The sequence below is a fragment of the Portunus trituberculatus genome, chromosome 33, assembly GCF_017591435.1.
Source record: "Portunus trituberculatus isolate SZX2019 chromosome 33, ASM1759143v1, whole genome shotgun sequence".
NCBI classification, from domain to species: domain Eukaryota; kingdom Metazoa; phylum Arthropoda; class Malacostraca; order Decapoda; family Portunidae; genus Portunus; species Portunus trituberculatus.
In genome coordinates, this window is record NC_059287.1 from 9,068,732 (window position 1) to 9,089,960 (window position 21,229).

The window sequence follows — 21,229 nt, forward strand, 5'->3', positions numbered from 1 at the left end:
GTCCACTCTCCATGGAGCAGTGTGTGTATTTACCTAATTGTATTTACCTAATTGTAACATACGGGAAAAGAGCTATGCTCGTACTGTCCCGTCTCCATATCTACTAATGTCCAGCTTTTTCTTAAAATCATGAATATTCCTTGCGTTGACCACTTCCACGTCTAAACTATTCCATGCTTCCACCCTTCTATGAGGAAGCTATATTTTTCACATCTCTCCTATAAGTGGCCATTTTAGTTTTTCCCATGCCCTCTCGACATTCTTTCATTCCACATACACAGATCTTCCCTATCCATTTTTCCATGCCAATCATCACTCTGTATATTGCTATCAGGTCTCCCCTTTCTCTTCTGTTTTCCAGGGTCGGAAGTTGCATTCTGTTCAGTCTGTCTTCATAAGTCAAATCTCTTAAGTCAGGCACCATTTTGTTGCAGCCCTCTGTACTTTCTCTAGTTTCCTTATGTGTTTCTTTAAGTTCAGAGCCCACTGTATTGTTGCATATTCAAGCCTCGGTCTTATCATTGCAGTAATTATTTTCTTCATCATTTCTTCATCTAAATATCTGACGCCACTCTTATGTTCCTCAATAAGTTCAATACTTCTCCAATTATTTTGTTTATATGTCTCTCTGGCGATAGGTCATTGGTAATTGTCACCCCAAGGTCTTTTTCTTCATGACTGGTTTTATGTCTTCATTTCCTATCTTGTACATACTCCTGATTCTTCTTTCACTCTTCCCAAACTCTAATTTCTTGCATTTTGTCGTGTTGAACTCCATTTGCCATGTACAGCTCCATTTCCATATTCTGTCCAAGTCTTCCTGGAGTAGTTCGCAATCTTTGTCACATCTCACTTTTCTTAACAATTTTGCATCGTCTGCAAATAGGCTCACATAACTGGACACCCCATCCACCATGTCATTTATGTAGACCGCGAACATTACTGGTGCCAACACTGATCCCTGTGGAACTCCACTCTCCACCAAGCCCCATTCTGATGGTCTGTCCTTAATTATTGTTCTCATTTCTCTTCCTACCAAAAGTCTTCCATCCATTTTAGTAAACTGCCATGCACTCCTCCTACTTTCAAGTTTCCAGATCAGTCTCCGGTGTGGTACCTTATCAAAGGCCTTTTTTAAATCCAGATATATTCCATCAGCCCAACCATCTCTTTCCTGTATTACATCTATCACCCTCGAATAGTAACATATCAGGTTTGTCGTGCATGAACGCCCTTTTCTAAAACCAAATTGACACTCACAAAGTATGTCATTTTTCTCCAAGAAGTCTGTCCATCTATTCTTCACCACCCTCTCACACATCTTAGCTACCACACTTGTAAGTGACACTGGTCTATAGTTCAATGGGTCTCTCTTGTTACCTGATTTATAAATTGGGACAATGTTAGCTCTTTTCCAGTCTTGGGGCACTACACCTTCCCTTAATGAGGCATCAATTACTTCACAAACTTTTTCTGCCAGTTGCTCCTGCATTCTCTTAAAATCCATCCTGATACCCCATCAGGTCCCACAGCTTTTCTCACTTCTAAACTCCCCATCATATTCTTGATCTCCTCCACAGTTACTTGAAACTCCTTCATAATCCCTTTCTGTTCCATTACCAGTGGTTTGTCAAAAGCAGTCTCCTTTGTGAATACCTTCCGAAAGCATCCATTCATAGCCTCTGCCATTTCCTGGGATCCTCACTGCATACTCCATTTACTTCTAAACTTTCAATACTTTCTCTATTTTTGATGTTGTTGTTCACATGTCTGTAAAAAGCCTTGGTTGGTCTTTACATTTATCAATTATATCCTTTTCTTGTTTCTTTCTTTCTTCTCTTCTAATCAACACATATTCATTTCTTGCTCTTTTGTAACTTTCCCACTGCTTAATCCGTCTTTTCCTTCTCCACCTCTTCCATGCATCCTCTTTTCTTGTTCTAGCCTTTTCACATCTATCGTTAAACCAGTCCTGCTTTCCAACTTCTCTATGTTGTCTTATTGGTACAAATTTTTCTCACCTTCTTTGTATATTTTATAAATTCCTTCCACTTTTCATTTGCTCCTTAGCACTCTTGAATTTCATCCAATTTGTCTCTTGAAAGAATTTCTTTAGGTTTCCAAAATCTGTCTTGGCATAATTCCATCTTCCCACTTTATATTCTTCATTTCTTCTAGATTTCTCTTCATCTATCACCTTGAACTCCAAAACTGCATGATCACTCTTTGCTAAAGGGCACTCCACCCTCATCTCCTCAATGACCATTGGCTCTGTACTAAAGACCAAGTCCAGTCTTGACGATGCTCCCTCTCCTCCAAACCTAGTATCTTCTTTGACCCACTGAGTTAACACATTTTCCATTGCCAGTGTCAATAGTGTATTTCCCCATGTTGTCTCTGATCCTTCCATTGACCAGTCCTCCCAACACACCTCTTTACAATTAAAATCTCCCATCATTATAGTTCGTTCACAGCCACCCAACATTTCTTCCAGACATGTTCCTGTATCACTTATCATTTCTTCATATTCCTGTACTGACCATGCATTTGTCTTAGGTGGTACGTACACCACTATGTAGTGCCTCTTTTTCCTTCATTAGTTTCTGCTCTGATCTTTAGCACTTCTGCCTTTCCCATACCTTCTTTCACTTGATCCACCTTTATATCTTTTTAACCAGCAACATCACTCCTCCTCCCATCTTACCTACTCTATTTCTTTTCCAAACATTATATTTCCTTCTCCAACCATCATCAGGTCTTCTCCTCTCTCAGTTTTGTTTCAGTAAGACCCACAATATCTGGGTTCTTGTCCCTCAAGTAATCGTTGAGTTCTAAAATCCCGATATCACTCCATTTATGTTGGAATACATTACATTCCGCTCATATGTAAGTTTCTTTAGTCCTTTCTTGCTGTACTTTTCTGGGTTATGAACCACTTCCTCAGTCTCATATCCAAGATTCTCCAGAAAAACTCTTTCTTCTCCTCTTCTGTCCTCTCTTCATTTTTTTCAAAGCCTCCTTTCTCAACTCATTTAACATTTCTCTTTCCTTTTCACCGAGATCTCTTCTCAACCAAATCTTCCTTGTTGTTTCCTGCTGGGCTAGCCTCCATGACTTCTCCACCAATTCATCTACATCCTTTTGTGACTTAAGTTTGATTCTTATTGGCCTCATACCTTCTCCTGTGAACTTTCCAATTCTATGGAAGTCCTCTATTTCTTGTACTAGGTCTTTTCCTCCTCCTGCACCACATTAATGATATTATTTATCACCTTTTTATGTTTTCTCTCTCTCCATTTTACTCGGTGTCTTATCCTCCTCCACACCAAATATCACCACACATCTCTTTTTGTCTACAGTTTCCCTCACCAATGTCTCATTTGACTTAATAACCTTCACCACTTTCTCAGCAATCTTCTCTTCTATGATCTGTTGATCTATAATTTCAGCAAGGCCCAAAGTTTTCTCCCAGACTCTTTGATTTCCTTTTCCAGACTTGCAACTTTGTAATTTACCTCCTTTCTTTCCACTTCCTGACTTTTTTTCCATTCAGCCTGCTTCTCCATCACTTTTCCTAAAGATTCTCCACATTTGTCACAATTCACTTTAATTAGCTTAACTTCCTCTTTCAGTACTTCATTTTCTTTCTTCATATCGGCACACTCTTTCATTACATTGTCATAACTCGTTTCCAGGCCCCATACTTTTCAAACAGTTTTTCAATTTTACCTTCCAACTCCAGAATTTTCTTCACATAAACGCTCTTCTCCATTATTCCTTGAAATCCTGTGAAGTCTGATTCATCTTTCGAGTTCACGGCCGCCATGTTGCGCAGATGTAAACAAACCAGCTGATGGCTCAAATGCAGGCTACAGTTTATATTCACCTTCTCTGGACATTATTTTGCTAATCAACAGTTAACATGACTATATGGAGACGGGACAAACATTACAAGCTCCTTTCCCACCTTGGTTACTCTTAGGCAATGGTAACTGTAGAGTTAGAGATGATTGCTCTGGAGCTCAGCGACCACATCCGCCATCGACGGTGTCCCGTGTGTGTGTGTGTGTGTGTACTGGCAGTCAGACCTCATACCAGTAACCAGTCCTGCATGTATGTAATAGTTAAGAATATCCTACACTTTTCTAACCCTTATACATCATTTACTGTTGACATAAGCATACTATTTCCTATAATCCTTATCAAGTACTAATTCACTAACCACTGTAGTTGTCTGGAACTTAACTTTTGTGCTTGGAGAAAGAAGTGACCTTTCCTTATTGTATTACTGCTGTTTTACATTACAATGTCAATAATTCTTTTTGGAAACCTGTGTGTGTGTGTGTGTGTGTGTGTGTGTACTGGCAGTCAGACCTCATACCAGTAACCAGTCCTGCATGTATGTAATAGTTAAGAATATCCTACACTTTTCTAACCCTTATACATCATTTACTGTTGACATAAGCATACTATTTCCTATAATCCTTATCAAGTACTAATTCACTAACCACTGTAGTTGTCTGGAACTTAACTTTTGTGCTTGGAGAAAGAAGTGACCTTTCCTTATTGTATTACTGCTGTTTTACATTACAATGTCAATAATTCTTTTTGGAAACCTTACATGTATGAGGAAAGTGAAAATAAACAATAAAAAGTTTTTAATTGCTTGTAATTTTGGACAAGCAACAAGGGCTAGAATTATAAGATGACCTACATGGTTGAAAAAGAAACCATAAATAATAATTTCTACTAGAATATTTCATCATCGATCCACCTCCCACTTCTGGGCTGATGAAGATGAAGAGAATGAAGAGTCCAGCGAACCCAGGTCAGAAAGCGGCCATATACGGAACACTGCTCGCCCTCGGATCAACCCAGCTGGTACTGAGCCAAAGTTACGGGAGTCAGTTGAGTTGCTATGGTTGTCTCCCTCGAGCCAGACATGACCTTTGGGAACCTGTTATGGAGAGATCATCAGATGAAACTAAGAATAATTTCTTTTTTCCTTTTTTATCATGCAAGATGGGAGACTGGCACAAGGGCAACTAAAAATGGGAAAAAAAGGCCCACTGGATTGCCAGTTTCCTGGCAATCCTTCAGAGTTAGCCAAAAGTGTGGGAAAAATATCTTGAAACCTCCCTCTTAAAAGAAGTCAAGTCATAGAAAGATGGAAAAACAGAAGCTGGCAGGGAGTTCCAGAGTTTACTAGAGAAAGGTATAAATGACTGAGAGTACTGGTTAACTCTTGTACTAGAGAGTTGGACAGAATAGCGGTGAGAGGAAGAACAAAGCCTTGTGCAGGGAGGATGCACAAGGAAGGGAGGCATGCAGTTTGCAAGATCAGTAGAGCACTTAGCATGAAAATAGCAAGAAATGCAACATTTGAGTGGTGAAAAAGAGGCTAAGATAGTCAGTCAGAGGAGGGGAGTTGATGAGACGAAAAGCTTTTGATTCCGTCCTATCCTATCTAACAAAATTGTGTGAGTGGAATCCCCACAAACATGCAAAGAGTACTTCATACAAGGATGGATAAGGCTCTTGTACAGAGTTAACAGTTGGAGGGGCAGGAAAAAACTGGCGGAGATGCCTCAGAATGCCTAACTTCATAGAAGCTGTGAAGTATTTTTTTATTTTATACCATGTGGGCTTTTCACAGGAATTTATGGGCTAAAGGGGATACTTTTATGGGGTACCTCCTATTTCAAAGCCCACCCACTAGGAAACCGTTGCCCCGACTGAGGAGGCCCAACCTACACTCGGACTGTGGACAGGATTCAAACCCGTGTGCATGGAGATCCCTCGGACCCCAAAGCACGCATGGTTCCGCTGTACCACAGCGGTTTAAGAGTGTCATTGATTGAAGAAGAGGGAATAGTTGTCTGGAAGATTGTGTTGAGTTGATAGATGGAGGATTTGAGTTTTTTGAGGCATTGAACACTACTAAGTTTTCTCTGCTCCAATCAAAAATCTTAGAAAGATCAAAAGTCAGGCATTCTGTGGCATCCCTGCATGACCTGTTGACTTCCTGAAGGGTTGGTCAACTCTGAAAGGACATGGAAAAGTGTAGGATGGTATCATCAGTGATATGGAAAGATGTTTGGTTAATATCATTAATGAATAATAGAAAGAGAGTAGGTGATATGACAAAACCCTGAGGATCACCACTGTTAATAGATTTAGGAGAAGAACAGGGGCCGTCTACCATGGCCGTAATAGAACAGTCGGAAAAGAAACTTGAGATAAAGTTGCAGAGGAAAGGATAAAAACTGTAGGAGGGCAGTTTTGAAATCAAAACTTTGTGCCAAACTCTATCAAAAGCTTTTGATATATCTAACACAACAGCAAAAATTTCACCGAAATCTCTAAAAGATAATGACCAAGACTCAGTAAAGACAGCCAGATCACCAGTAGAGCAACCTCGACGGAAGCCACACTGGCAATCAGATAAAAGATTGTGAAGTGACAGATGTTTATGAATCTTCTTATTGAGGATAAATTAAAAAAAACTTTAGACAAGCAAGAAATTAAATCTATAGGGCAGTAGTTTGATGGATTAGAACAGTCATCTCTTTTAGGAACAGGCTGATTGTAAGCAAACTTCCAAAAAGAAGGAAAGATAGAGGTCGATAGACATAGTTGAGAGAGTTTGGCTAGGCAAGTTGCAAGCACAGAAGCACAGTTTTTGAGAACAATAGGAGGGACCCCATCAGGTCCATAAGCCTTTTGAGGGTTTAGGCCAATGAGGGCATGGAAAACATTATGAAGAACTTTAATTGTGGGCATGAAATAGTTAGAGGAAGGAGGATAAGGAGGGACAAGCCCAGAATCATCAAAGGTGGAGTTGTTAGGAAAGGTTTGAGAGTTCAACTTTACAGACAGATGAGATGGCAGTGATGCCAACAGGATGAAATAAAGTAGGGAAAGATAAAGAAATAAAATTATTGGAGATATTTTTGGCTAGATACCAGAAGTCTTGAAGGGAGTTGGAGTTTTGAAAGATTCTAACATTTTCTATGTATGAAGGAGTGTTTGGCAAGCTGAAGAAAAGACTTGGCATGATTCTCAGCAGAAATATAAAGTGTATGAGAATCAAGTGATAGAAGGCTCAAGTACCTTCTGTGGGCAACCTCTTTATCAAATGTATTGTTGTGAGACAGCTGGACTTTCAATTCTGGTCTCCACTCTCCCCTCCGTCCTGCATGTTATCTCCTCCTCCAAGACCATGTCTCACCCCATGCCTCACTGCCAGACTTCTCCACCATCTTCTCTATATCATAAGACTGTTATGATCTTTTCAAACATTTTTTTTTCTACTGCCTTCATCATCACAACTTTACAGGACATAGCTCTCACAATAACACTATTACGAAAAATTATGTTGAGACAAAGGTAGAAAGCTGTACCAGACAAACAATAAATACTTCACTATCATTATCTCACTTCAACACACTAATAATGACTCAGGTAGTGTCTAGTTCAGCAGTGAAACAGCAGATTGCCATGACGCTGCTGATGGCACCTTCCCAACCCTCACATTTTCTAGAGAAGCAGGTATCTGATATGTTATCATTCTGTCATTCTACAGGAAGTCATTATTGTATACACAATAATTTAATGCGCTTTCATTCATTGTTTTCTTACCCATTTGGGTTATGTACATGTTTTTTCTCAATTTAAACGGGGTTGGGAGAGGAAATTCCGCATATCCGGATATTTCGCGTATCCGTCAGGGCCTTGGCTGCTATAATCCGGATACACGAGCGATTACTGTATATATTTTTTGTCCTAGCCTAAGAGTGAAAAGTAGTTCAGTTGTTTCTTTACATTTTCTGGGACTGTCACGTTCCAAGGTAGAACTCCCAAGGAACAACTGGCCAAGATGAGCAGCTCTGTTGTTTATGAGTGGACAAAGCTGTCTGAAGAGTTTCTCACAGGGAGCATTAAAGGCCACAAATAGCAACGAAAAAATAGCAACAACTTGCTGGGGGTGAAGGGGCTGCCATGTTTGTTTACAGTTGACAAACGCGACAAAGGCAGATGCGAGCTTGTGTGTGACAACCAGCGCCAACAAAAGTTGAGTCTTCAGAAAGTTGACAGAAAAAGTTGACGGAAAAGTGCTTGTGTGACGCCACCTTAAGCAATGCACAGGGTAGTGTTGGTTTACACTTCAACCTGATGGGCTGGCGGCAAATTAGGAGTGGCGATGGATTTGACCGGGTGGGTGGCGCGCGAGATACGAATGTCAAATTGGCGAGTCAGTCGGTCGAACCTTGAGGATTGGGTATTAATTTAGTTCGAATTGGTGACAATTCAAACTGCGAACTGTCGAATCACGAGGATCCCCTGTATACTGTGTCCATCCATCCATCTCTGTTTTCCAATGCTGCAATAACTCTCGAGTAGAAGCTTAATAAGTTTGATAACACTCAAAAGCACCACACACAGACACCAAGCACAAATACCACTCGCTAACTATAAAAACCACAGCCAAAAACGGAGTGCACACACAACACGTCCACTCGCCACCGCAGCTACACAGCTTGTATGCATCTAGCATTCTACCAAGCATGTATTATTTTCTTTATAAACAGGTACAAATTTTTTAACCACTTCATTATATTTCTGTAAGAATATGTCATATTTCCTTTACTGTCTTTCTGTACATAATGTTTCTCCATTCAATATCAGTAAAATAGATCCTTAATTTTTTTAAAATCCCCTCTTGCATAATTTAATCTCTCTCCTTTATAGTCACCTCTGTAACTTATCCCATCTTCCTCCCATATTTGCATCTCTAATGTCACATGATCACTTTTTCCCATTGGAGGGGGCTCTGGTTTCTTTAAGAATACTAGGTCAAACAACAATGGTTCTTCTTCCCCCCCTGTACCATCTTAAGTCCTCCACCTACTGATCCATTGTATTAACTATAGTCAACAGTAACACTTCCTCGCTCCACTGCCCAGCATTATCCATTATTGCCATCTCTCTCCAGTTTACTTTTTTTGTGGTTAAAGTCTCCAACTAAAAGTATTCTTTTATCTCATCTTATCATGTTATCTTGGCACTTAATCATCTCTCTTTGCATGTCTTTATGTTCTCAGTTCCCAATGTATTGGTCTTAGGTGGCACACATGCAACTATAATTTTTCTCTTCTACAGTTCCTCTGTTTTGATTGTTACTCCCATTACTTCCACTTTGTCCTCTCCATATTGCACATTCTCCACACATATATTATCATGAGCCATTATTAGCACTCCTTCTCCCTCTTTATCCTTCCTGTCTTTCCTCCAGATATTACAAAGTTAACATCACTTCCTTCATGTATCTTAACTCCCTTTCTATGTTGACCAACCTCCTTATACTACCTCTTTTGTCCCTGAATCCAGATAAGTCCTTGTCCATTATATCCTCAGTTAGTTTCCTTAGTCCAACAGGAGTTTCAATGTACCATTGGTTTTCACACAATGGCGTATGTTTTGAATCCGTCATATATCTGGCAGCACTACTCTGTTCCATCTCTCTCTCTCTCATCCTTCTTTCCGTATATACGATCTGAAACTTATTTAATATAAAGACAGGAGAACCTGTGGCTCCATCCCACCCCTGTACATACGTCTAGGCCAGTCTCGAGGTCTTGTTGTAGCTTTGCTCTGCGAGCTGCTCAGATACGCACAATTGGTACGATGACCTGTGAGTGTGTGTGTATTTACCTAGTTGTATTTACCTAGTTGTATTGTACAGGGTTAGAGTGGGGCTCATAGTATCCTGTCTCCATGTCTCCATTTATCTAATATTTCTTTAAAGTTATGCACACTATGTGCTGCAACAATTCCATTATCCGATGCATTGCATTTTTCCACCGTTCTGTGTGGAGAACTGTATTTTCCAACATCCTTCACACACTGCCTCATCCTGATCTTCTTTTCATGTCCTCTTGTCCTTCCATCCTTTTCCGCCAACAACACCAGGTCTTCTTTGTCTATCTTTTCAATATCATTTATTATTTTATACATTGTTATTAGGTCCCCTCATTCTCTTCTGTCTTGTAAGGTTGGCAATCCCATTTCCTTCAGTCATTCTTCATATGTGAGGTCCTTTAATTCCGGCACCATCTTTGTAGTAATCTTCTGTATCCTTTCCAGTTTTTTTATATCTTTTTTTAGAACTCGGAGACCATACCACTGCTGCATATTCCAGCCTTGGGCATATCATGCTTGTGATGATTTTTTTCATCATATCTTTATCCATGTAATGAAATGCCACTCTTATATTAGTCAACATCCTATATGATAGTCCAAATATCTTATTTATGTGTTTATCAGGGCTCAGATTTTCTTGTATGATCACTCCAAGATCTTTTTCCTCTTTAGTCTTTGTTATTTGCTCCTCTCTCATCAAATAGTTTCATACTGGTCTTCTCTTACTCTTTCCTAGTTCCATTATGTGACATTTCTTGGCATTAAACTCCAATTTCCACTTCTTGCTCCATTCATAGATCTTATTTAAATCTTCCTGTAGCAGTATACAGTCCTCTCTGGTTTTGATAACTTTTAGCAACTTCGCATCATCAGCGAATAAATTCATATAGCTGTTTACTCCAATGAAAATATCATTTACATAAACTTGAAACACAATGAGGGCTAACACTGACCTTTGTGGCACCCCGCTGGTTACTTTACTCCAAGACAAGTATGTATCTCTGATCACAGTTCTCATTTCTCTATCCTTCAAATAATCTCTTGTCCATTCGAGCAAGGTTCCATGCAGTCCTATGTTCTCTAGTTTCCAAAGAAGTCTTCCATGAGGAACTTTATCAAATGCCTTTTTAATGTCCAGGTATACTGTGTCTACCCATCCATCTCTGCTTTCAAGTCCTGCAATAACCCTGAAGTAGAAGCTTAATAAGTTTGATACACATGACCGCCCTGTCCTGAACCCAAACTGTCTGTTCGATATGACTTGCTCCTCTTCTAGAAATTTAACCCATTTTTCTTTGATATTAATTTCACATAACTTCCCTAAGACACTTGTAAATGACACTGGTCTGTAGTTTAGTGGTTCAGTTGCCTTTCCTCCTTTAAATATCGGTATTACGTTGGCTGTCTTCCACTCTAGTGGAACTTTCCCTTCATTTACTGAACTTTTAATTTTTTCCCAAATTGGCTCCAGTAATTGCTCTTTACATTCTTTTAACACCCAGCCTGATACACCATCTGGCCCCAATGCTTTCCTGACTTCCAACTTGTCCAGTAATCTTCCAATATCCTCTTTGTGAACTGCAATTTCCTGTACTCCTAGGCAATTCAATGTCCTATTAGATTCTGTGAAGTCATCTTCTTCAGTGAAAACCGTTTTGAAGCTCTCATTCATTATTTCACACATTTCTTTCTCTATCTGGTATGTCTTTCCTCTTTAATTAGATTTTCAATTGTTTCCTTATTCTTTGTTTTGCCATTTATAAACTTGAAGAAAAGTTTGGGTTCATCCTTGCTTTTATCCACTACATCTTTCTCAAACTTTCTTTCTTCTTCTCTCCTTACTCTAATATATTAATTTCTAGTATCTTTGTACTGCCGACTATTATAGTTATTTCCCTGCTTTAAAAGTTTCTTCCATGTTTTATCCTTTGCCTTTTTTGCTTGTAAGCATTTAGCATTGTACCATGCATGTATTTTTTTCTGAACTCTATAAACAGGAACAAACTTTTTTACTCCTTCATTGTATTCCTGTAAGAATATGTCATATTTTTCTTGTACAGTCTTGTACAGTGTGTAATTCACCTCGGTCGTCTGCTGGTCACCCAGCCAGTCTTTCCCATTATGGAGCGAGCTCAGAACTCACAGACCAATCTTCAGGTAGGACTGAGACCACAACACACTCCACATACCGGGAAAGCAAGGCCAGAACCCCTCGAGTTACATCCCGTACCTATTTACTGCTAGGTGAACACGGGCTTCACATTAAGATGCTTGCCCATTTGCCTCTCCTCCTCTGTGATTCGAACCCGGACCCTCTCGAGTGTGAGTCGAGCGTGCTAACCACTACACTACGCGGTGTGTGTTTCACTGTTTCACTGTCTGATCTGCTGCAGTCTCTGACGAGACAGCCAGACATTACCCTACGGAGCGAGCTCAGAGCTCATTATTTCGATCTTCGGATAGGCCTGAGACCAGGCACACACCACACACCGGGACAACAAGGTCACAACTCCTCGATTTACATCCCGTACCTACTCACTGCTAGGTGAACAGGGGCTACACGTGAAAGGAGACACGCCGTCGCTGAGAGAGGACGGCTCGTCTCCGGCTGCGGACGGGAAGAAGGAAAATACCTATGGTGTTACAGGGCCCGGGTAACTCTTAAGTTAGTGTCCTGTTAATGTCCTACTGTCGCTTAGTGTTGAAAGTGAGGGATATGGAGAGTGATCCCTGAGAGGAGAGTGTGGGCGGTGATTGTTTTGGCAGTAATCAGCTGACGATAACAAAAATGGCGTCTAAACAAGCCAGAGACTTTGAAGGTTTCATAACTATGCCAAAAGGACTGGAGAAACTAGATATGGATGCAAGAATCCAGGCACTGGAAAGTAAGTTCCTAAACATTTTGTCCATAGAAGAAAAACTGGATAGAGTTCTAGCCGAGAATGATTCCTTCAAAAAGGAGATCTATTTGTTAACGTTAGCGAATAAAGAGCTATTGAAGAAAAAAGTAGAGATGGAGAAAGAAAACCAACAACTAAGGAAACAATGTGGAGATGAAGGTTAAACTCATGGATATGGAGATAAAAATATCCAAAAGGGACTTGAGGAAGGAGGAATGCCTTAATCTAATTGATACCAGGATGAAAGAAGTGAACCATGAACATCAGGAGGTACAAAGGTCGTTTAGGGAGATAGTAAAAAAGCAGGAAGAGGAAAATAAAGGGATTATGCAGAGGGAAATGGTAAAGGCGCTAAAGGAAAATGAGTATGTGGTGAGAGATATTGCTGAAAAGAAAAAATGTGTGATCATAATAGGATTGAGGGAAGAAACTAACAGGAACTGGCAGGACAGGAGGGATAAGGAAAATGACAGGATTAAGTCTTTACTGAACAAGATCTCTGTGGAAGAAGAGGACCTATATGCTGAGGTAGAAGAAAGTGTGAGATTGGGAGTTTTTGAGGAAGGCAAGAATAGACCATTAAAATTGAAATTAAAGTCTCAGGTGGCAGCGGAGGCCTTGTTGAGGAGGGCTTGGAAACTTAAGGACTCTGAGGAAACCAAAACAATTTACATAAGAAGAAATATGTCACAAGATGAGCGAATGAAAATGAAGGAGCTTGTAACTGAAGTGAAGGAGAGGAATGACGAAAGAACAGAGGAGGAAAAGACCAAGTTTTTTTGGAGGATAACAAATGGGAGGCTAAAGAAGTGGTGGATAAAACAAACGGAATAGGCATTACATGGAAGAATGAGACTAGGAATGGAATAAAAGTGACTTACACGAACATAGATGGATTATCTAAGAAATAACGAACCGGACATAATGTGTGTGGTGGAAACAAAGCTAAGGCCCGAAATAAAGCTAGACTGGTTTGTTGTAAAACTCTACAAAGTATGGAGAAATGATAGAAAAAATAAAGGAGGTGGTGGTATAATGGTACTTACTAAGGAAGATCTGATAGTGAAGGAGGTGAACTATAGTAAGAGAAATGAGGAAGTGATAAGTATGCTTATAACAGATGGCAAGAGGGATATTAATATTATAACAGTATACATACCACCCAGAACCAGTGCTTGGGAATATAAACAGTACCAAATGGTGATGATAAATACTCTAGACAGAATGAAGCAAGAACTCATCAGAAAGGATAGAGTGATGATAGTTGGAGACTTTAATTGCAAAGAAATAGTGTGGGAAGACTACGAAGTGGTGAATGGTGGTGAGTGGGCAGAAGAATTGTTAAAGGTAGCAACAAATAACTTGATGACACAGTGGGTGAGATCACCAACAAGGTGCAGGGGACAAGATGTTGCAGCAAGGTTGGATTTGGTATTTACCAGGGGAATCTCTCTAAAAGAGGAAATTGAACATGAATGTCCCTTGGGGAAAAGCGATCATGATGTCCTAAGCTTTGAGCTGGATACAGAATTAAGCACGAATAAGATTGTGGAACACAGGGAGGAAAAATTCAATTATACTAGGGCAAATTATAACCATATAAGGGAGTTCTTTAATGTCATTGACTGGTCCGTGGTATACCAGGAAAGGGATATGCAATTGAAATACGATAAATTTATGGATTTGTATAACTCTGCTGTGAAAAAGTTTGTGCCATATCACAGAAAGAGGACTTTAAATAATAAACAGTGGTTTAATAGAAATTGTGAAGAAGCAAAAAAGAACAAAGAAAAGGCATGGAAGAAACTTAAGAAAAACAGTGATGTATTATCAAGAAAAGTCTACAAAACAGCAAGGAATAGATATGTTGAAGTAAGGAGAACAGCACAGAAGGAATATGAACAGAGGGTGGTGGAAAACTGTGATAGTGACCCAAAATGTTTTACAAATTCATAAATGGAAAACTAAATAAAGGAGGCAATAGAAAAGGTAAAAACGGGAAGAAGTATATGAAGATGCTGGAGATATAGCTGAAATTTTGAACGACAACTTTTGCAAAGTGTTTACAAAGGAAGAGCATATTATGGGAGGAAGACCTACGGAAATAAAGCAAATGCAGGACATCATGGTTACTAAGGAAGATGTAAGGAAAATTATACACAATCTGGATATTAATAAATCAATGGGGCCTGATGGCATATCTGGGAGGTTGCTAAATGAATGTAAGGATCAATTGTTGAACCCAGTATTTGATATTGTGGAAACCTCCATACGAACAGGAGTAGTCCCGAAACAGTGGAAAAGAGCTGACATTGTGCCTATATATATGAATGGTAGTAGAATGGAACCGCTAAATTATAGACCAGTATCGTTGACTAGTATATTGTGCAAGGTATGTGAAGAAGTAATTAAAGCTAAGTGGAGTGAGTATCTAGAATGTGAAAACATTCTGAGTGAAAGGCAGTTTGGTTTCAGAAAAGGAAGATCGTGCGTATCCAATTTATTATGTTTTTATTCAAGAGTGACTGACATACTACAACATAGAGAGGGATGGGTGGATGCTATCTACCTGGACTTGAGAAAGGCCTTTGATAAAGTACCACACAATAGACTGATGTGGAAACTAAAGATGATTGGAGGAGTAAATGATAAACTAGCAAAATGGATGGAAAATTACTTAATGGGAAGAGAAATGAGAACAGTGGTGAGAGGAAGGAAGTCCGAGTGGAAGAAGGCAACCAGTGGAGTTCCACAAGGGTCAGTGCTCTGTCCCATCATGTTTTTGATTTATGTTAATGATATGCCAGTAGGAATTGACAGTTACATGAACATGTTTGCGGACGATACTAAAATTATGAGGAGAGTAAAGAATGTGGAAGATTGTAACAAGTTACAGGAAGATCTTGATAAAATATATGAGTGGAGTAAGGAGTGGCAGATGGAATTTAATATAGACAAGACCCATGTTATGAAAATGGGAAGAAGTAGATACAGACCAAACAGGGATTACAGGCTGGGTGATGAGAAAATTAAAGAGACCAATGAGGAGAAAGACTTAGGAGTAACCGTGCAAAACACCTTGTCACCGGAGAAACACATTAACAAGATTTTTGGGAAAACATACAACATGCTTCAAAATATTGGCCTTGCATTCCACTACCTAGATGAAAGAATGATGAAGAAGATATTATGTACCTTAATAAGACCCTAGTTAGAATATGCAACATGTGTCTGGTCACTGCATATGAAGAAAAATGTGAAGAAGGTGGAAAGGGTACAGAGGCTGGCAACAAGGATGGTACCAGGACATAGGGAGTTAGACTATGAGGAAAGACTGAGGAAGCTGGGGCTGACCACATTAGAAGAGAGAAGAACAAGAGGAGACATGATAACTATGTATAAATTGGTGAACAAGATTGACATACTGGACAGAGAGTTGATAAAGGTGACCACATGTAAGCATCTCCGAGGACATGGAAAAAAGCTAATAAAGGACATCTGTCTAAATGACGTGAGAAAATACAGTTTCCCGCATCGTAGCATTGATAAGTGGAATGAACTGAGCAGTGATGTCGTTGACGCGATGTGTGTCAATCAGATTAAAGAGAGATATGACAGGAATGGACAAGGAGACAGGTCACAGAGAGCTTAGCTCGGGCCCTGTAATACACAAATAGGTAAATACCCAAATATCTCCACCCGGCCGGGGAATCGAACCCCGCTCCTCTGGCTCGTGAAGCCAGCGCTCTAACCACTGAGCTACCAGTCGTGTGTGTGTGTGTGTGTGTATTTACCTAGTTGTATTTACCTAGTTGTAGTTTTACAGGGCCTGGGCTTTATGCTCGTGTGGTCCCGTCTCCATATCTACACTTATCCAATTTTTCTTTAAAACTATGTACACTCTTTGCTGATACCACTTCCTCACTCAAACTGTTCCAAGTCTCAACACATCTTTTGGAAACTAAATTTTTAACATCTCTCAGACATCGTCCTTCCTTAGTTTCTTACTATGCGATCTTGTGCTTCTAAAGTCATATTCTTCTCTCAGGATCAGTTTCTCATTATCCACTTCATCCATTCCGTTAATCAATTTATAAACTTGTATCAGATCCTCTCTCTCTTCTCTGCTCCAAGGTTGGTAGATCCATTGCCTTTAGTCTCTCCTCATATGCCATCCCTTTAAATTCTGGAACCATTCTTGTAGCCATTTTTGTAGTCTCTCTAATTTTCTTATGTGTTTCTTTTATGGGGAGTCCACACAACTCCTGCATATTCCAATCTAGGTCTTATTTTAGTACTTATCAATTTCTTCATCATTTCCTTGTCCATATAGTGAAATGCTACTCCAATATATTCCTTAGCAAATTATACGTCTCTCTGAAAATTCTATCAATATGGCTAACCGGTTGATTATTTTCTTCCATTGTCACTCCCAAGTCCTTTTCCTTTTTTACTTTTTCTAGTTCTACTCCATCTCCCATCTTATAGATTCCCACTGGTCGTCTTTCACTTTTTCCCATTTCCATGACATGACTTTTGTCCACATTGAATTCCATCTCCCATTTTTTGCTCCATTTCCAGATCTTGTTTAAGTCTTCCTGTAGTATTTCACAATCCTCTTTTTGTTTAATGACTCTGCACAGTTTCGCATTGTCCGCAAACAGATTTATGTAGCTGTTCACTCCCTCTGGCATGTCATTTATATATACGAGAAAAAGTATTGGTGCCAATACTGACCCCTGTGGCACTCCGCTATCTACTGTTCTCCACTTGGACTTCATATCTTTAACTATCGTCCTTATTTCTCTCCCCCTTAAGTAATTCTTCATCCATCTCAATGTGCTTCCTTTTAAGCCACCCTTCTCCTCTAACTTCCATAGTAATCTTTCATGTGGCACTTTATCAAAAGCCTTTTTTAGATCTAAATAAATACAGTCAACCCATCCTCTCTCTCTTGTACTTTATCAACTATTCTACAGTAGAAACTCAATAAATTTGTCACACATGACCGACCTTTTCTAAAACCAAATTGGCTATTTGATAATATTTTGTTGTCTTCAAGAAACTCGATCCATTGCTTCTTTATTACTTTTTCACACATCTTGCATATTACACTAGTTAGTGATACCGGCCTGTAATTTAAAGGTTCTTCCTTCCTTCCGCTCTTATATATGGGAACCACCTCAGCTCTTTTCCACTCCACTGGCACTGTTCCATTTTCTATTGAGCATTTTATGATGTTGTATATTGGACTTGCTAGTTCTTCCCTACATTCTTTCAGTATTCTGCCTGAGACTTCATCCGGTCCCATTGCCTTTTCCTCATCCAATTCCGTCATCAACTTTTTATTTCAAGCTTGGTTACTTTAATCTCTTTCATATAGACAGTCTCTCTATTACCCTGTGGTCTTTCAAATTTGGATTCTTTAGTAAAGACCTCATGAAATTTACTATTTAACAGTTCTGCCATACTTTTTGGGTCTTCCACCATTCCGTTTTCTCCTTTTAACCTTTCTATTGTTTCTATTTGTGTGTGTGTGTGTGTGTGTGTGTGTGTGTGTGTGTGTGTGTGTGTGTGTGTGTGTGTGTGTGTGTGTGTGTGTGTGTGTAATTCACTGTTTGATCTGCTGCAGTCTCTGGCGAGACAGCCAGGCGTTACCCCACGGAAGCAGCTCAGAGCTCATTATTTCCGATCTTCGGATAGGCCTGAGACCAGGCACACACCACACACCGGGACAACAAGGTCACAACTCCTCGATTTACATCCTGTATCTACTCACTGCTAGGTGAACAGGGCTACGTGAGGAGACACACCCAAATATCTCCACCCGGCCAGGGAATCGAACCCCGGTCCTCTGGCTTGTGAAGCCAGCGCTCTAACCACTGAGCTACTGGGCCATGTGTGTGTGTGTGTGTGTGTGTGTGTGTGTGTGTGTGTGTGTGTGTGTGTGTGTGTGTGTGTGTGTGTGTGTGTGTATCGAATGTGTATGTGTGTGTGCACCATGTATGTAATACCTATTTATTTAATACATTACACAACTCATATCAATAATTATGGTAACAGGTATGCAAAATGTGCAAAAGTTGTATTTTCAGATAACTTGAACTGGCCTTCCCTCAATTGGTGTGGAATCATGCACTAATGTATGGTACTTTAGAATTCAAACTAATGTAAAAAAAATTCCATTATGTCACACAGCAGAAATGGAACTTGGACATAAATTGAGGACTACAATAACATTTTAAAAGTATCATATTCATTGTACTGATATATTGCCATCTCAGTTGTTGGTGCTTGCTAGATTTCCCCACAGATGGTTTGATAGTTGGGCGATGTCTTATACTGTTGATATCAGTTGAAACCATTAAATCCAAACTGAAGTTCTGGGATCATCTTATCTGCTAAAATATGCAATAAATACAATAAAAGAAATAAGAACACAAAAAAACTTACATAATGTGTCTTAAATCCATCCTTGACCCTGTCCCCTTCCAGACCAGTAACACGTTTGCAGATGTGGTGATGAGGATTGGTAGGGGAGCGAGCAATGATTACATCTCCACGACTAATGCCATTGAAATGAGGAGTAATGTGTTCTGTCAGTATTACATCCTCAGAGTAGATTGTTGGCTCCATAGAGGGTCCACGACACTGTAAACAAAGGCAGCGCAATAAGTAATCAATGACTACTTCCTATATCACCAGTGGCACATGTCCAATCTTATCTTTTTTATGATTTTCTAGAAGACTTCATGGAAATATACTATTCCCTCAAAAAAGAGAGGTTGGATTCCCAAGTTAGAGTATTTACCTAGTTGTATTTGCCTAGTTCTATTGTACAGAATTCGAGCGGGGCTCATAATGTCCTGTCTCCACGTCTCCATTTATCCAATTTTTCCTTAAAGTTATGCACATTATGTGCTGTAACAACTTCATTATTCAATGCATTCCACTTCTCCAATGTTCTGTGTGGAAAACTGTATTTTCTAATATCCTTCACACACTGCCTCATCCGGATCTTCTTAACATGACCTCTTGTCCTTCTATCTTCTTCTCTCATCAGCACCAGGTCTTCCTTGTCTTTCTTTTCAAACTTGTACATTGTTATTAGGTCTCCTCATTCTCTTCTATCTTGTAAGATTGTTAGTCCCATTTCCTTCAGCCGTTCTTTATATGTTAGGTCCTTTAGTTCAGGCACCATCTTTATAGCAATCTCCTGTGTCCATTCTAATCTTTTTATATCTTTTTTAGAGCTCAAAGACCACACCACAGCTGCATATTCCAGCTTTGAACTTATCATGCTTGTGATTATTTTTTCATCATATATTTGTCCATGAATTGAAATGCCACTCTTACATTAGTCAACATTTTATATGATAATCCAAATATCTTGTTTTTGTGATTTTCGGGGTTCAGATTTTCCTGTACAATCACTCCCAGATATTTTTCTTCTTTAGTCTTTATTATTTGTTCCTCTCCCATCAGATAGTTCCTTACCAGTCTTCTATTGCTCTTTCCTAGATCCATTACATGACATTTCTTGGCGTTGAACTCCAATTTCCACTTCTTACTCCACTCATAGATTTTGTTTATACCTTCCTGTAACAGAAAAAAGTTCTTCCAGGTTTTAATAACTCATAGCAGTTTGGCATCATCAGCAAATAAGTTAATATAACTGTTTACCCCACTGTGAATGTCATTTACATAAATCTGAAACACAATGAGGGCTAACACTGACCCTTGTGGCACTCTGCTTGTTACTTTATGAGTATGTATCTCTGATCACAGTCTTCATCTCCCTGTCCTTCAAATAATCCCTTATCCATTCTAACAAAGTTTCTTGCAGTCGTCCTATGTTCTCTAGTTTCCAAAGTAGTCTTCCATGAGGGACTTTATCAAAAGTTTTTTTTATGTCCAGGTTTACTGTGTCCACCCATCCATCTCTGCTTTCCAGTCCTTCTATATCTCTCGAATACAGGCTTAACAAGTTCGAGGAGTAGGTAGTAGACACCTACTACAATGATCATTTACTCCCAGTGAGGTCTAAAAGTATTAGTTCACAGGATGCTGTGAACTCTCCATTAAAGCTAGTTGTGATCTTGCTGAACATTTCCCTTTGTGTCTCACAACTCAAAGGGGCAGTCACAGCCTGCCCTCTAAAGACAACTCTCCTACTTCTCATAAAATTACATGTACTTACCACACACACACCCTTCTTTTAAAATAAAAAACAAAAAAATGGCAACTCCAAATCAAGCTTTGGAGTCCTCTTCTGGGGAGGGGACCAGAAATGTCCCAGGTCGGACTGCTCTCTCGTTGCCAACCCAAAATGTCTTGACTCCTCCCTCAACTTATTCTTCATTAACTTCTGCAACATTCATGGTCTTAGATCTAATTTTCAATCTGTACAACACCACCTCTACTCTACTAAACCTCATCCTTTCCTCACTGAAACACATCTGTCTAAGGCAACTGACAGCAGCCCCTTCTCTGTTCCCTCCTACTTTCTCTATTATCATTTTCATTACAAATTTGGATGTTCTGTCTATGTGCTCAACGACTTAACTTGCTCTCTTGCCCACACTCTTGAATCTTCTGAGTTTTCTACAATTTGGCTTCGACTCAAT

General features: G+C 39.5%; 1 protein-coding gene across 3 annotated transcripts in view; it reads right to left on the minus strand.

The window, feature by feature from the left end:
* Window positions 1–4,653: 4,653 nt before the first annotated feature.
* LOC123512460 (mitochondrial inner membrane protease subunit 1-like) overlaps window positions 4,654–21,229 on the minus strand; it is a 58,703-nt gene continuing 42,127 nt past the window's right edge. For 2 of the 3 annotated variants that reach the window (XM_045268885.1, XM_045268887.1), the window contains 2 exons: window positions 19,056–19,253; window positions 4,654–4,957 (listed from right to left, as the gene is read on the minus strand). In XM_045268885.1, the coding sequence (XP_045124820.1) occupies window positions 4,763–4,957; window positions 19,056–19,253 (393 nt within the window). In that variant the 3' untranslated portion in view covers window positions 4,654–4,762. Of the gene's footprint in view, window positions 4,958–19,055; window positions 19,254–20,099; window positions 20,225–21,229 lie in introns of those variants that run through there. The other variant, XM_045268886.1, reaches the window with a different exon arrangement.